The sequence below is a fragment of the Diospyros lotus genome, chromosome 11 (assembly GCF_014633365.1).
Source record: "Diospyros lotus cultivar Yz01 chromosome 11, ASM1463336v1, whole genome shotgun sequence".
Lineage (NCBI taxonomy): Eukaryota > Viridiplantae > Streptophyta > Magnoliopsida > Ericales > Ebenaceae > Diospyros > Diospyros lotus.
Window position 1 is genome coordinate 29,986,570 of NC_068348.1, and position 16,747 is coordinate 30,003,316.

Consider the following 16,747-nt stretch of genomic DNA (forward strand, 5'->3'; position numbering starts at 1 on the left):
TTCATTTTGCTGAGGGGTATGAATGCAAGAAGATTCGTGGATTATGCCTCTTTGTTGAAAGAAAATAGATAAGGACTAATTAAAGTAGTCTTTAGCATTATTAGACCTAAATCTTTTTATTTCAACCCCAAACTATGTTTTAATTATGTTGTAAAACATAGGAAGCCCTTGAGATGTTAGGAACTGTTAACCTTAGGACTCTTAGATTACAACCTTAGGCGAGAAAACCCTCTTAAACACTCTCAAATGCAATGTAAATGTAAGAACATAAAACTGAACAACAGAAAAGAAAATAACTGAATTTAAAAGATCAAACCAAACAGCAGTAGGCGCAGATTTATCCTGGTTCGGAATGCCTTTGGCAATCCTACATCCAGTCTTCAAACACCCACCAAGAGCAGCCTTTTATTAGGATGAAACTGATCAGTATAAAGCCCAAGCCCTCTCTCAACCCTATTGCTCAAGTACAACCCTTGTTCACTCCAAGAAAACTCAAGAACACAATACACATGCCTCACTTTTTCTAGAACAAAGAATACTCACAATAGAAACAGAGAACTTGACAAGAGAGAGGAGTTATTAGACTGCTGCCTTGCCCTCTTATTTATAGAGGAGGCAGACACATTTAGGCAACTAACTAACTTAGAGAAATTACATATTAACGCCAACAAAATGTATTAATTACACTTAACCCCAAGCTGCCTAATTTCTTCAGCTAAAACTACTCTTTTATACTCCTTCCGGTTCTGCTATCTTCTAGGACAAAACTCGAGGCAAACTTCAACAAATCTCCACCATTTGCCTTGAGTTCTTCACCCGATAGCCAACTCCTGCTTTCTCCATGGATGATGAACAAACCTGATCATATCAGACACAAACACATCAAAGAAAACATATCAATGCTATAAAACATAATAATGGACCACTATTTGGATAAATTCCAGCTGCAATAACTAACCTGCAACTCTCATTAAAAAATTATCCTCCTCAAGGGATTTCCTAATGAACATAGTCCTAACACCAATATGATTGATATACTACATGATGGGACTAATGACTAAGCCAAATGGACTGCCCATTGGCTGTTTCAACTCCTCCTACCTAGACTATATTTTTAGGGTTCCTGCTGCATACAAAATGCAACATATACACCCTAAATGCATAATTTCCAGCTAGGCACACTCCACCATAAACCAAATCCATATATGATGTTACTCATTAATCCCAAAGGGTCTAAACTTTTACACAACATTTCAACACCAGTGAACCTCTCCTGGAATTGAACTTAACATTGCTAGACTTCCTCCTAGCTTCCAAAACCGGCCTTTTAGGATTTACCACTGCCTTTTCCTTTATGTTTGCTTCAAAACAAGACTGCTAGACCTCTTTTCTTAACTCTCCTCTATTTCCAGCTTAACAAAGGTATAATTAAGATTTGGGTATTCCTAGGCTGCCACGAGCTGTCCTATTCCTATTCCAACCTCTATGCCTTATCTTTCCAGCTTCCCCTCCTTCCAACAATCTCAAACACTGAACTACCACCTCAGCTACACCTTGAGATTCCCATTGGATAACTATCAATGCTGCCTTACTTTTCCTAGGCATACCATTGAAATTGACACAGCTTTCCTATGCACTCAATTTACCCCTTTAACCTAAGGGATCTTCCACCTGAGTCCAAGACTCTCCCCAAATTTTCATGGCTCCATGCCATTCATTTGGTCATGAGTGCAACCCTCTTTTATACAAGGGGCTCTATATCCCAGCCTATCCTTAGCATTCAAACCTGAGCCTAAGCATCTTATAAACCCAAATTTCCATACCTCACTGGAAACTAACTTAAGACCTATCACTACCCATCCTAGGCAGCACTCTAAACCTTCTATTTCCTTGCTCATTTCCTACAAGATGATTCTCCTTCCCTTTTCTTGCTTAATCTGGACTTTTGATCAATAATGGCTACACCATACAAGGACACACTTGCACACACCATTTTTTTTCTCACTGTTCACAAGGACCCTCACTGCAAGAGCCAAAGCTATCTTAAATACTAGCTTCCTCTCTCTCACAATCTAGCCCAAGCTTACACAATGAATTTGACCAAAATATTTTCCAGATTTCCCTATTGATATACCCTGGTTCATAGGTTAGATCCAGACATCCAAAGGATTTTCCTTGCTGGCCAGCATTCCAAATTTCATCCCTTGGCCTTGGAATCAACTAATTCCATGTCCTATTATTAGAGTTTTCCCTCATAGGTAAGAACCCTAGCTTTTGAAAGACCTAGGCATACCTATTCCACAACTCTACTACACCTAACCTTTCACACCAGAAGCAATTTCCAGCAAGCTCATACTTAATTCCAGCAAGCTCATATACGCCTGGGAATTCCTTAGGGACACACCATCACCACTAGGTTCACCTCACCTTGTTCCACCATGAGACAAGACCTAGATAGGTTCCCAAAACATCCTAGAAACTGATTTCTAATGGGATTTACTGATTTTGGAGACTTCTACATATGGAGACCTAGTCAAAACTACATGGATTCTATTCTTATACACCTGCAAATTTTCCCCTCCCCTAATATCCCTAGCCTTAGATATCTTTCCTAGTCCTTGCTCACCATTGTGAGCCACCCTCAAGAAATGAGCTAACCTAACTTATCATAGGCTATCCTTAGTGGCTGCAACTTATCCACAAAACCTGCAAGCATGCACCACATATCCTCTATTCTTGAGGGTTGCTACCATCTCTCTAAGAGATCCTTGCAACTTCTTAGGACTCCAATTCTCACTATCTAATTATTCCTAAGGACATTAGGCTTTCTATTAGAACAAGGACATATTTTACAGCTTCTAATATTCTGGAACAGCTCCACCATGCTTCCTATTCTCACATCTCCAATTATCTTGACCTTAGATTGATGCCTAGACAAACCATTTCCCCCTCCACCATGTCTCTATGGGTAAATACCCATTTCCTATGAGAAGTACACCCTAAACCTAGGACCTATGCTACTATACCTGCATACCTAGGAAAAACTATAGGACATCCGCACTCTCATAGCCAAAACCACACATGGTGCTAGAGCATTCGGGGCTGGTTTTCTCCTGGGTTTCTTTCTTCTTGTTTGGGCAGTTTCTCTTGATGTGGCCCTCCTCATGACACAAGAAACACCTAACAGATCTCCTACTATTTCTAGACTTAGATCTTCCCCTACCTTTATTTCTTTGATCCCCCCTTTCCGGCCTAGACCCAGCTGCTAGGGCATCTCCTGGAGAACTATCTACCTCTACCTTTTGTTGCAGTTCCTTGGAGTTTAAAGCTCCAATTACATCATCAAATGAAAGGTTTTCCCTGCCATGCTTTAGAATGTCAACAAAGGTCTCATAGGTCTTAGGCAAAGAATGCAAGAGAACGAGGGCCTTGTCCTCATCATCATACTTGATATCTATGTTCTCTAGGTCCAAACACAGCTTTGTAAAATCATCAATATGATCATGCAATTTCTGACCTTCTCCCATTCTAAATGAGAAGAAGCGGGTTTTCAAGAACAACCGAGTAGAAAGGGTCTTGGTTAGATATAGAGTCTCTAACCTATTCCATAGGGATAGGGCGGTGGTCATCTTGGATACTTCTCCTAAAACCTTATCACCAAGGCTAAGAATCAACGTATTAAAGGCCTTCTCATCAATTTCCTCTTTCTGTTTTAACCTTTCTTGTTTCTGTTCTGCTGAGAGAGTTTCAGGCAATTTTCCTTCCTCTTCTAAGGTTGATTTCAATCCTAAGTTCCCTAGTAAAGCTTTCATTTTAATCCTCCAAAGGCCAAAATCATTATGGCCAGTGAATTTCTCTACATCATATCTTGTTGTAGCCATGGCCGAAGACAGTAGGTAGATTAAATCAACAAGAAATATAAAGAAACCTTGCAAGAAAGCAGTTCTTGATCCTAGGGGAGGTTCTGATACCAAATTGTTAACCTTAGGACTCTTAGATTACAACCTTAGGCGAGAAAACCCTCTTAAACACTCTCGGATGTAATGTAAATGTAAGAACATAAAACTGAACAATAGAAAAGAAAATAACTGAATTTAAAAGATCAAACCAAACAGCATTAGGCGCAGATTTATCCTAGTTCGGAATGCCTTTGGCAATCCTACATCGAGCCTTCAAACACCCACCAAGAGCAGCCTTTTATTAGGATGAAACTGATCAGTACAAAGCCCAAGCCCTCTCTCAACCCTATTGCTCAAGTACAACCCTTGTTCACTCCAAGAAAACTCGAGAACACAATACACATGCCTCACTTTCTCTAGAACAAAGAATACTCACAATAGAAACAAAGAACTTGACAAGAGAGAGGAGTTATTAGACTGCTGCCTTGCCCTCTTATTTATAGAGGAGGCAGACACACTTAAGCAACTAACTAACTTAGAGAAATTATATATTAACCCCAACAAAATGTACTAATTACACTTAACCCCAAGCTGCCTAATTTCTTCAGCCAAAACTACTCTTTTATACTCTTTCTGGTTCTGCTATCTTCTAGGACAAAACTCGAGGCAAACTTCAACAGGAATAGTAGAAAGACCCCATACATCACTGTGAATTAGTATAAATGGAAGACTACTTTTATTAGAAAGAGAAAATGATACTCTCTTATGTTTTGTAAATTCACACACATCACAGTGGGATTCCCTAACATCTAGACCTTTGAATAAGGAAGGAAACAACACTTTAAGGACTATAAAAGAAGGGTGACCAAGAAGGAAGTGATGAAGCCACAACTTATCTTTATTGGACTGAGCAAAGAATGATATAGGGGAAACTCTCTTCGTATTAGCCTGATCACTTAGTTCTTCAAGGTAGTAGAGTCCAGCCCTTTCCCTATCACACCCAATCATCTTCTTCGTGTCATGTTTTTGAAATTCACAGAAAGTTGGATAGAAAATGACATAACAATTAGCATCTGAGGTGAGTTTTTTAATAGAGACAAGGTTAGTAAAGAGTTTAGGAACATGAAGAACATTCTTGAGAGTGAGATGTTTGTCTATATAAGAACATCCCTTGGCCAACCACAGTGGTTAATGATCCATCAGCCATTGTTATTTTCTTGGAACTTGAACATAGTGTATAAGAGATGAATTGATGTGAGGAATATGTCATATGGTTTGTGGCTCCAGAGTCTAGAATCCAGGTCTTAGGATGAGATATATCTGAAGCATGAAAGGTAAGAGAAGAAGAAGAGATACCTGCGAGGGCTAGAGAGCAAGTACCTATCTCAGTTTTCTTTTTAGTGACCCCAACAAACTCCTCAGCTTTTCAATCTCTTCCCTGTTAAGTTCCATTGCATTTATCTAATATAGAACTTTCCATTCAGTTTCCTGATGGCCATTGGTCACAAAGACTTGTCCTTGGCCTTTTGGTTGTCCTCCCTTGGTTGGCTTTCCATGGAATTTCCAGCACTTCTCTATGGTGTGTCTGGGTTTTTTGCAGTAGATGCACCACAGTGAGTCTTTGTTTGTCATTTTGTATGAATCTGACACTTTCTTTTCCTCTCTAGATCCCTTACCCTGATTAGAATCTTTCAAAGTTACAAGAGCAGAAGTATCTGTAGGAGAACCATCAAGCATTACTCATCTTCGTCCTTCCTCTGCACACACAATGGAGATTGCCTCATTTATAGAAGGCAGATCCTCCTTGCCAAGGATTTGTACTCTCACTGCATCAAACTCCATGTTTAGGTTTGCAAGAAAGTCATAAATTCTTTTTTTTCAACAAACCTCTTTTGTATAGTTGCATCTTCACTTGCACTTCATCTGAATGCATTGATAGTGGTCTAACTCTTGCCACAGGGTCTGCAATAGATTTGCATCCTTAGTGATGGATTGGGAGCCTTGGTTAGTGGCTGCTACTTTGGTCCTAATCTCATAGATCTTAGCAGCATCATGCACTTTGGAGTAGGTGAGGTTCATAGCATCCCAAATCTCCTTGGCAATCTTTAGGAACATGACTGTGTCACTAATTGCTGGCATCATGGAGTTCCAAAACTAGGACATGACTAAAGAATCCTCTTCTTCCCAGGCCGTGTACATAGGATCACTCTCCTTTAGCCCGATTCCAAGTAGGTGACTTAGCTTTCCTTTACCCTTTAAAAACATCCGGATCAACTGAGACCACTTCAAGTAATTCCTTCCATTCAACCTGTAGGCTGCTTGAATGTTTTGTAGCTCTCCTCCTGAGATTACACCATTACTTCTAGCAAACGGGACCTTTGTTGTATTACTGGAATTAGCTAAATCCGTCATGGTATTGTGGGATTTTGATAGCTATGTAAGAAGATTGAATATTGATGAAGGCTACGACAGTTGGAAATCACAAAGACTAGTGATCAACGTCCTAAGGCTTTGATACCATGTCAAAAATGGCTTAAAAAGATATTCAATCATATTCCCCTTGAAGGTTTCCAATGAATATATATACAAGATAGTCTATCACAATAGGTAGCTTGCCTAATCTAGATTTGAAAATATATACAATTTAGGATATAACCAAAAACAAACATAATCTTCTAGAAGATGTATCACACAACTATAGAAAGCAATATCAATCAAGTATATCTCATGTAGTTTCCAATAGTTCAATCAAGCTGTTTTGTGCCAACCAGCCAGCTATCAGCATTGCACATAATCCAGTGCAACATGATCGCACAAAACATGTTGAGATAGATTGACATTTCATCTTGGAAAAATTGGAAACTGGGTTCTTTTGAGAATCAATTGGCTGATATATTGACAAAGGGTCTACCTACCAAGAGATTAAAGAGCTCATAAGCAAGTTGGGAATGATAGATATTCATTCACCAACTTGAGAGGGAGTGTTGGATCACGGGATAATTGGCTATGATCAATTAGTCAATTCTTTCTTGATTTTACACTGATCTAATTTTCAATGTTTTGGAAAGTATTCATCCAGATTTAAATCCTTTCCTATTCTTGATCCTTTTATATCTTTGATCTTGTGTATCTTGTACAACTTAGCTTTCCTTATTATTTGTATATGTAATCTTTGCTATGTTGTACTCTAGTTCTCTATTAATAGGGGCTGTATCATTCATACGATGATATATGAAAGAATTTCAGTCTGCTTTTACACCAAATAAAGTGAATTTTTTACTACCATTGGACATGCAATCCAGAACTGGGTAAAAATGATGGGCTACCAGTAATCACAATTTCGAGACTAGATGAGACGATCCCAATGGGGTGATCGACACATGAAATGGATAGCCTTGTAGGAAGATAAAATACTACAAAGATGGAATTCTGGACTCTAAGGCCAATGGACATGTGAAATGAGGTGAGATTTACCTACATGGGATTGATGTGACAAGAATGTAATGACAAGGAGAATGTTATGATTGGTAAACAGTTATCTAGCATTGGAGAAATGACATGGAATGACAAGGGTAAGGTGAAAGTATGACAAGGGGCATGGTGTGAAGAGTGGTGAGGTTAGTCTAATGTGAAGGAGAGAAGGTGGCATGGTGATGGAGACTAATGTCTCCCTTATGTATTTGTATGTATAGCAAGATATATATATATATATTTTATAGTGGTAGATGATCATTTTGACCTTCGACGAGGGAAAGAGGGTTGTGCCACCTAATGCCATGAACAAAATTTCCTTAAAGATCTTTGGCAATGGATAAAAAATTTGAAATCAAGGATGGAGATGTTTGTCACTACCCCAAAGATTCCCAAGGCTATAATTGTAAATATAATAGTAGTTAGTTTAAATGCATTACTATATTGTATTGTAGGTTGCTGCTCATGCTTGTACCTTTCAGTTGTAAAGCCTATAAATAGGCTTAATCCTAGAGAATTAGTCATATAGTTGAATGATAATCTGAATTTCTCTCTCAAATTCTCTCTCTAATTTCCCTCTCAAGTCTCTGTTCTCCTTCTATTCTTGCTGTTCTCCCTCCATTTTTGTCTAATTCTCCCTTGGATTCTTCCAATTTCCCATCCAAACTACCTGACAATGTTGTAGCAGGATTTTGATTTATAATGGAATGTGTAGTGCAATTAGTATAAAAGGGGGACTTAGCTTGCATTTTCTCCCATTTGTTCAAGTCTTAGTCGAGAGGGAGGGAGGCCAAGTTCAAGCAAACTCCAAAGTTGTATTCCTAAGGTGAGATTTTACGATAGATGCCATTGAGGAGGTACTTGCAAGATTTGGTGGCTGGTTCCTCTGTAGCACTGTTTAGTCTTTTTATATGACCATCCATCCCCCTTCAGGATAAGAAGAAAGGCCTTGGTTAGATGGAGAACTTCAATGAATGCCTCCGTTTCTTTCTATCCGTTTTGTAGCTCTCTTTATCCAGAAAGGAAAACCTTTGTTCCACAATTCCAAATGGCACCCTCTTCTCCCCTCATAGACAGCTTATTTATTGTCTATCTACACTAGAGACAATCTTAGGAAGAGGAGAAAGTGAATCTGGATTGATGTTACATGCACAAAGTCAATAAACCATCTTCTTCTGCATCTCCTATAGTTACAGCCACGTGGTTCCTCTCATATGTGTTGGGTTTTGAGTGGGTTATCAATTGCAGGTTGTGGGACTGTGCTTCTATTGACTTTATAATTGTCCACAGAAGAGGTATATGAGGACTTGGGGACTGGTATTCCATCATGTCTCTTTGCGGCATGTGGTTTTTGATGAGAAGGAATCATAAAGTTTTGAGGATCTGGAATTCTATATACAGGCTTAACGCAACCATTTTCTTTTTGCTATTCTCTTAGATGCCCAACTGAGTTTCTTTATCCTCTTTTCTTGAGATTTTGTAAAAAATTATGCATGCATGAATGAATAGGCTCAGGGGCTTTTTATATTTGGATGTGGTGGAGTGTTGCATTTGTTATTTTTGGTGCTTTTATGCAATGTATAGACTTTTGGAAAATAAATTATAAGTTTCAAGGATTATATAATACAAAGGTTGTGTGATTACATGGCCTCTAAGGTGTCATTCAATCATCTAGCTACTGATTGTTGTTTTATCTTAAAACTTCTGCAATAATGCTTGTGTCATATGCTGCTGCTTGTTGCTACCAGTCATATAATCCTCCAATTTGATTAGGTTGTATATCATGGAGTTATTGCCATTAGAAGCTTTATCATTCTCTCTCTCTTTTTTTTTTTTTTTCTGTGGCTTGTTGAAGATACCATCTGACTAAAATAAACCATTATGTGAAGATACTGACACTCCTCAAACAACTTACTTTCATGGGGGTGCTTCTTGGAAATCTCAGTGAATGTTGGGCATGCATTAGACGTGTCTTAGTATTTTAGGGAAAAAAAGATACACATTCAACACTCTTGGAGTCACTTATCCATCATCTACACATGCACAATTATTGCAAGTATGAAGAGAATAGTTAAGGATATGATGACATCATTAAAAAGTAAAATGATTGAAACCTGTTTATTCCTCCTACTTCAGACTTTTTAGTTATGAATTATAAAACCCTAAACTTATTATTATTTTATTGTTTGAATGGAAATTCTCTGAATAAATGTGACACCCCGACCCCACTACCAAGTGCCACCATGACACACATTACAACCTAGGCCCGCTCCGAAGGATGACTATGCCCCTGCCAATATAAAGTATTAAAATAATTGGGCGCCCTGGGTGAGGTCCAGGCTTTGCCGCCTTTGACCGGTCGGGAACTCGGGAGTAAAATGCAAAGGCAGCGAAAAACCCACCTGAGTCCCATACCTGATTAGGCCCTTGGAGAATTAATTCAATACACCTACTGGGTTTACTCATAGTGGGAATCTTAACTTGTTTCCAGTTTACTTCTGGTTAAACCATAATCGTCACTCATAATTAACACACAGTAGTTATATTACATTATTAACATTTGGGGTTAACCCACACCCTCACGGTTAATGGTCACTGCCAACTGACTACTCATCTATCAGCACCGCCTTTCCTTTCTTGAATCCCGAGCCACTTGTTGGGTTAATGGGAAAAATATAGGGGTGAGTCCCGGGGACTCAGTAAGGGTAATATGAGTTGCAGTAAATTAAAATGCATGGCAATTATAGAATAATGTGAAGTGTATCATGCATGCAGGCTTGTCCACCTCACCCTGATCCGGATTTTGGTGGCCCCACTGATTTCATTTAGGACCCCATCTCGAGACTCACATGGCCCAAATCTACAGCCCCATGCCTAGACACTTCTCCCACAGTCTAATACAAGTCATGCTAAAATAAATTTACTCGCAAATCATATTAAACCTTACATTGATCAATCTGGAGGAGAAATTGAGAAAACATCCACCCGGCGTTGCCCTCTAAACTGCCTCCTCATGCCCAAATTCCCATTTTCGAGCCTCTGGCATGCTCCTCGAGCCTCAATTTAATTTCTAGAATTTTTCCCAATTTTTTGGAATTTTTTTCAGACATTTTCTCCTATTTTTCCTTATTTTCTATTTTCTTATTCTTTTATTTTAAAGTTAGGGGTGTTACAATAAACATCTAAGACAGTTTGGCCATCCATCTATTGCAAAACAGAGAACCTTAAAAAAAATTATTTTAATAGTTTTATTTGTTAAAACATAAATGCATTTGTTATGAAAAAGTTGAATAGATAATGAAAATGTTCCTGAATATCTAATATGAATTTTTTTGTTAAATCTCCTGTTAGCTTCTTGTTATCATGTTGCTTTTATATTTTGTTCCGAAAATGTGCTCTTAGTGTGCCATGGAAGTTTTCCTTACTGATCTTCTTTTCTGTTTCTTGGGGTGTAGAAATTTGCTGATTTGGTTTTAAGATAATACTATTTGTTTAACAATATTTTCCTATCAGGACAAACCTCCAGCTCTTCAAGTCATGTTGTCTGGGGAGATCATTTCTTCATCAAAAGAATTACACCGACAAGGACACAAGGAACGTGCTCTTGCTATGCTACATCAGATGGTTGAAGATGCTCACAAGGGGAAGCGACAGTTTCTAAGTGGTACCTACTCTTCTCTTGTTTTTTTCTTATTTCATATCTTAGGGTATTATATAAGGGCTTTATAGATGATAGTGTCACCCTCCCCCCCCCCCCCCCCCCTATTGGTTGTGTAGCCTATCATGTACCCTAAGCCAAGACTTTAAGATTCACAAAGCCTAAGTGCCTAACATTCATCTAATTTGTTATCAAAAGAAATAGCCAATGTTCACAAATACCAAAACTGAAACAATATTCGATTCAGAATCCATAATGTTCACATGATGAAAATAACCAAAACTAACTACTCTAACTGACCCCACTTGATCTCTTTGGCCAAGTCTACATCTAGCCCAATCATTCTTGCTCACCTGAAAGGGTTTGGAGGGGGGTGGGTGTTGAGCATAAGCCTAGTGGAGGCTATCTCACATAATAGATCAATATCAAAATAAAAAATTTCATACTATACAATAAAAATAAAATAAAGAATTTCATACTATATACCCCATGGCTGCTGCCCATGTTCAAATGGTTTCAAAATTTATTCAGAGACCTTGTTGATTAAAATACTTCTTAAAAGGTTTGAGCTCTCTTACATGATTCAGGCTCCAGCTTAAATTGCACATAAAAAAATTGCTAATGTCTATTTTTAAGGATTTTTGGACATCGCTTATCTCATGCTGTTGTGAGTATGATTTCTGTGTATTCCATCTTAATCTTCTTTAGAACTCCAAAATTTTGCGATTTTCTCCAGTTTCATTGATTGTGAACCACTCTTTTTCTTATTTATTTCTACTTTCTGACAGGTGACCAAATAGAAGTCTCCTGTTCACGTTTGTTCATCTTCAATTCCTTTGAATAAGACCAGGAATTAGACTCCCTTCTCAGCAATGCACTACTTCCAACCAGTTCCAAACCCTAATTGTCAATTGAGTACAATAGATAAGCTGCAAAACTCTTTTTCATATCTAAACTGATGTATCACTCTCAATGCACCTCAAATTGTCCATTAGATATCTCATTTAGATTGGACTTTGATTTAATTTTTCTTTACCACATGGTGACTATTTTGTGGCCATATCCTAAATTGTGATACCTTATGCTTTGTGGAACTGGGTGGTTTGTTTTTTTAACATTTATCTGATATTTTTTAATGGAATTTTGATATTATTGTTCTGCTTTGATTTAGTTGCAAAGTTGTGCTTATGAGGCTTTAACTCACTTTTCTATGTTGATAACAGGTAAGCTTCATAATCTTGCAAGGGCTTTTGCAGATGAGGAGACAGAAAGAGATTATGTCAGGGGGGAAGGCTCACATGCAGATAGAAAACTTCTTTTAAAGTTTGATAAGGATGGAGTTCTTGGCCTTGGGTTAAGAGCTGTCAAACAGACATCTCCTGACTCCATAGTTGGTGATAATAATGTGCAGTCTGCTAGTTATGGTGTAAAAGATCCGGGAAAGAGATTATTTGGGCCATTAAATGCCAAGCCAACAACATATCTTTCCCAGTTCATTCTTCACATTGCTGCAATTGGTGACATAGTTGATGGGACAGACACAACTCACGATTTCAACTATTTTTCACTTGTGTATGAATGGCCTAAAGATGTAAGTTTTCCTGTGCTGAGGCTTGAAGAGCAAATTTTTTGAAACTAAACTATGTGATTCAAGATATGCTGTTGCTATGATTGCTTGAAAATTCTGTTGTGATGTGTACTTACAGCCGAGGTACAGGAAATATTCTGTAAAGGATCTGCTAGTGCATGTAAAACAAAGAAGTACATAAGAATGCTGGAATTGCATGGAATAAGTAGCAATAGCATACATACAATCGGTGACATCCAAAGGGCAAAATACAATTGTCCAAAGGAAGCTTCCATTTTGGATTTACAGAATAATATGTGAAAAACTTATGCTATGCGACAATTAAACTTCTGAAGAAGGCTTTTTCAATTTATTTTTATAAGATGTAGTAGGCCTTCCTTAGCATAACCACTTATGACCTTTGCCTACTCTGATGCCATGTTGAATAGCTAACCACTTTCTTATTTAAAAGCTTAAGCTGTTAGATATAGAGTTAATTTTTATCTTTTATATTATTATTTCTCTCAACAAATACTCTAGGATCTTGTTTCCTCTTCTCTTGTGTTCTTCAATATTTAATTGTCATCTAACAATGTACGAAGGCTGAAACTTCCCCAAATCTCATTATCTTTTGAATTTGCTTCTTACTTCCACTTCCTTCTGTACACTTCAACTGGGTCATTATGGACCATTGTACTCCCAGTGAGTCTTTTTTTTATATCTCCATCATCTTTTTCTCTTGAATTCTCTGTCCTCAAAGAAAAGTTTGGATTTTCAGTAACTTCAGTTTTAGTGCTTTCCCATAAGCCACTTCCATTTTACTTGATATTGACACTTTGCAGCTAAAGTCCCTTCCAGTGGATTTGCTTCAGGGCTGTATGGATGAGAGGTAGGGTTGAATATGCAGCTTAAACAATTAAAATTTGATGACACCTACAAGGTGGGATACTCTTAAATTGGTACCATTGTAATGGACAAATATCCATTATACAGATTTGTTTGACATGTCAATATATGCCTTGGACACAGCATTGTGACATGATCATTGATGACTATTCACGGGAAGCGTCAAAGTACTTGCTGGACATTCCATGTGGCATTTCCAATGATTATGGCTTGGATGAAGTTGTTCGCTGATAATTAAAGAGTTGGGAATGCCTGTTTTGCTATTCTACAACTTGAAAATGGCCCCTAATGCTAAAGTGACAACTGTCCTCATCTTAGTGGATGTTGATTAGCATTTTAAAATTTTAGTGATGCATTAATTATGATCTTTTTTTACTAACGAATTTTCTATTACTGTTTTGCTGTATCTCCACCACGTCTGGTTTCTAATTTGGAAAATGATTGTATCTGGTGTTCGTATGTGCATCCATATCCATACTAAATACTTGTAAAATGGACACCTTGTTCTGGGAAGATTTTACAGATGTTTTAATTGCAATACAATTGTGTTCAGAACCTGGGGTAAGAGATTTTGTCTTCTCCAGAATTCCTGTGACATTGTTAACTGATGTCTCAAAATCATTTGGAGGGTTTTTTTTTTTCATGAGACCACCTTACATATAAGTCTCTGTGGGACTATAAAAACAAAAATGGTGAATGGGTAGAATGTAGCTATATTTGCTCAACTTTGTCAGTTGATGTCTCAAAATCATTTGGAGGATTTATTTTCATTGGGCCACTCTTTATTACCATTGTAATTATAGTAATATCCTACCTTACAGATAAGTCCTTTTTGGACAACAAAAAACAAGAATGGTGAATGTGTAGAATTTAGCTATGCATGTTCGTTGTGACATGTTCACAACAATACTCATGTTTTATCATCTGGATTGCAGCTTTTGACTCGTCTAGTCTTTGAGCGAGGCAGCACTGATGCAGCTGGGAAAGTGGCAGAAATTATGTTTGCTGATTTTGTCCACGAAGTAATTTCAGCATGTGTACCTCCAGTTTACCCCCCACGGTCTGGACATGGCTGGGCATGCATTCCAGTGACTCCTGCATCTTGCAAAAGTTTCACAGAAAGTAAAGTTCTTTCCCCTTCCTCCAGGGATGCTAAGCCTAACTCTTACAGTCGATCCTCAGCCATACCTGGAATCCCTCTATACCCTCTCCAGCTAGATATAGTCAAACATCTTGTTAAACTATCCCCTGTGAGGGCTGTCTTAGCTTGTTTTTTTGGTAGTGGTATTCTATATACAGGCACTGGCTCAGCTATTTCTAGTTCCTCGAATGATGGATTACTGCAGACACCTGATGATGACAGGTTATTCTTTGAGTTCGCTCTTGATCAGTCTGAGAGGTAATTATCGCTGTAGATGTGTTAGAGAAATGAAACATTACTTCATCTGGTTTGCTTTACTGTTATCCAATTTACTTTTCATTTGTTCAGCAGGTTTCCAACTTTGAACCGCTGGATACAAATGCAAACAAACCTCCACCGAGTTTCAGAGTTTGCTGTAACAGCTGAACATGAAATTGACCATAGTATGGTTAAGTCTGAGCCAAAAATGGCTATCAAGCGATACCGTGAGCATGATAGTGATACTGACACCGAAGTTGATGATAACACTGTTGGCACTAATGTACCGAAAACTTTGCCAGACCCCAAGAGTCCAATCAATGCACCATCTGACACTTGGCAGGAGTCCCCAAAATCTGAATTTCCTGAACTTGATACCAGGACTTTTCTTTCTTTTGATTGGGAGAATGAGGGGCCTTATGAAAGAGCGGTTGATCGGTAATAAAGTTTTTCTAGGTTTCAACAAACCCCCCCCCCCCCCCCCCCCCACACACACACACACAAAAATAAATAAATAAATAAATAAAACCATGGAAGTATAATGTTTCAATAGTTTTAATAGTTTCCTACGGAATAGTGTTTCAATCATTTGTTGATAATCCCCCCCCCCCCTCTCTCTCTCTCTATATATATATATATATATATGTCATCTCATTATAGAAACATTTATCTTAGGATTTGTTGCTCTTTTTTGTTTTGTCAGCTGCATGATCATGCTCATTTCTTTCTCTTTCTTTATTTACTTTTATGACTAGTCACTGTCCAATGCATACATAGGCTTTTTGTTCCCTGCAAATGGACTCACTGGAATTACAGAAAAGAATTTTGGTTGTTTGAGTTGTTTTCGTTAGGACAGGGATAGAAACATTTACTGGACACTTGAGAAGTGCCAACAGGGATTCTGTTAGTGATATCTCAACAAGAAGATTTTGAAAATACAAAGAAATTGGTTGGAAGAATAAATGGAAATATATCTTGAGAACATTTTGAGATTTACATAGAGGGAAAAAATGAGAAGAGTTGCTATTGAAGTATTGTCAAATAACTGAGTTTTATTAAATATAAGTGTAAAGGATTCTGAAAATCATTTTCCTACAATATAAGTTTTATTTTTAACTTAGTAGTTATATTTACTAATGCAGTCAACCCTAAAATATACTTTTTGTAAAAAATTGTACAAACATTATGCCCCACATAGTGGGATAAGGCTTGCGATCGTTGTTGTTGTATTGTACAAACATTCAAGAAGAATTCCAACTTAGTTTCAACAGTTTGGTAAATTCGAGCTGTATTTTGGTGTATTTTTCTATGTTCTGCTATCTGACTAGTGTTTTGTTTAGGTCACTTGAAAAGTGGAAGCTTTTCTACTGATTTGGTGGAAAACCAGTGTGACTTCTGTTCCTATGTGGAAATTAGAATTGATTGTATCTGTTTCGTAGAATTGACAAAATAAAATTTAAGTTACTAAATTCCAAGGAAGAAGTCATTGAACTATTGCACAACAAATGGCTTAGAACTTGGTCTTCTGATATATGTCTATATATAATTTTTTTTTTTTTTTTGGGGGGGGTGGGGAGTTTATACAGCATGATAAGAGAAACTTGCCTGAATGTTACTGTATGATTTATTAGGCCATTTCTAGAGTCAATTGGCATATGTATTGTAGGGATGTAGTTGTGCCCCTCAAGAGACACCCCAGCAGTTTAGGCTGTTATCAAGCAGAGGGAGAGTTTTCTATGGTGATACTGTCAGTTGGTGGTCTTCTACCTACAAATAGACTCAGTATGTTATCTATCAAAAAGAAAAGAGAAAGCAAAATATAATGTTTCTAGCTGCCTTCTTTGAGC

At 37.7% G+C, this 16,747-nt stretch overlaps 1 protein-coding gene across 1 annotated transcript in view; it reads left to right on the forward strand.

Annotated features, from left to right (window-relative positions):
• LOC127813651 (uncharacterized) overlaps positions 1 to 16,747 on the forward strand; it is a 121,112-nt gene that overhangs the window by 66,618 nt on the left and 37,747 nt on the right. Inside the window, exons 13-16 of the mRNA XM_052354734.1 lie at positions 10,884 to 11,034; positions 12,252 to 12,619; positions 14,437 to 14,900; positions 14,994 to 15,338. Of these exons, the coding sequence (XP_052210694.1) occupies positions 10,884 to 11,034; positions 12,252 to 12,619; positions 14,437 to 14,900; positions 14,994 to 15,338 (1,328 nt within the window). The remainder of the gene's footprint in view (positions 1 to 10,883; positions 11,035 to 12,251; positions 12,620 to 14,436; positions 14,901 to 14,993; positions 15,339 to 16,747) is intronic.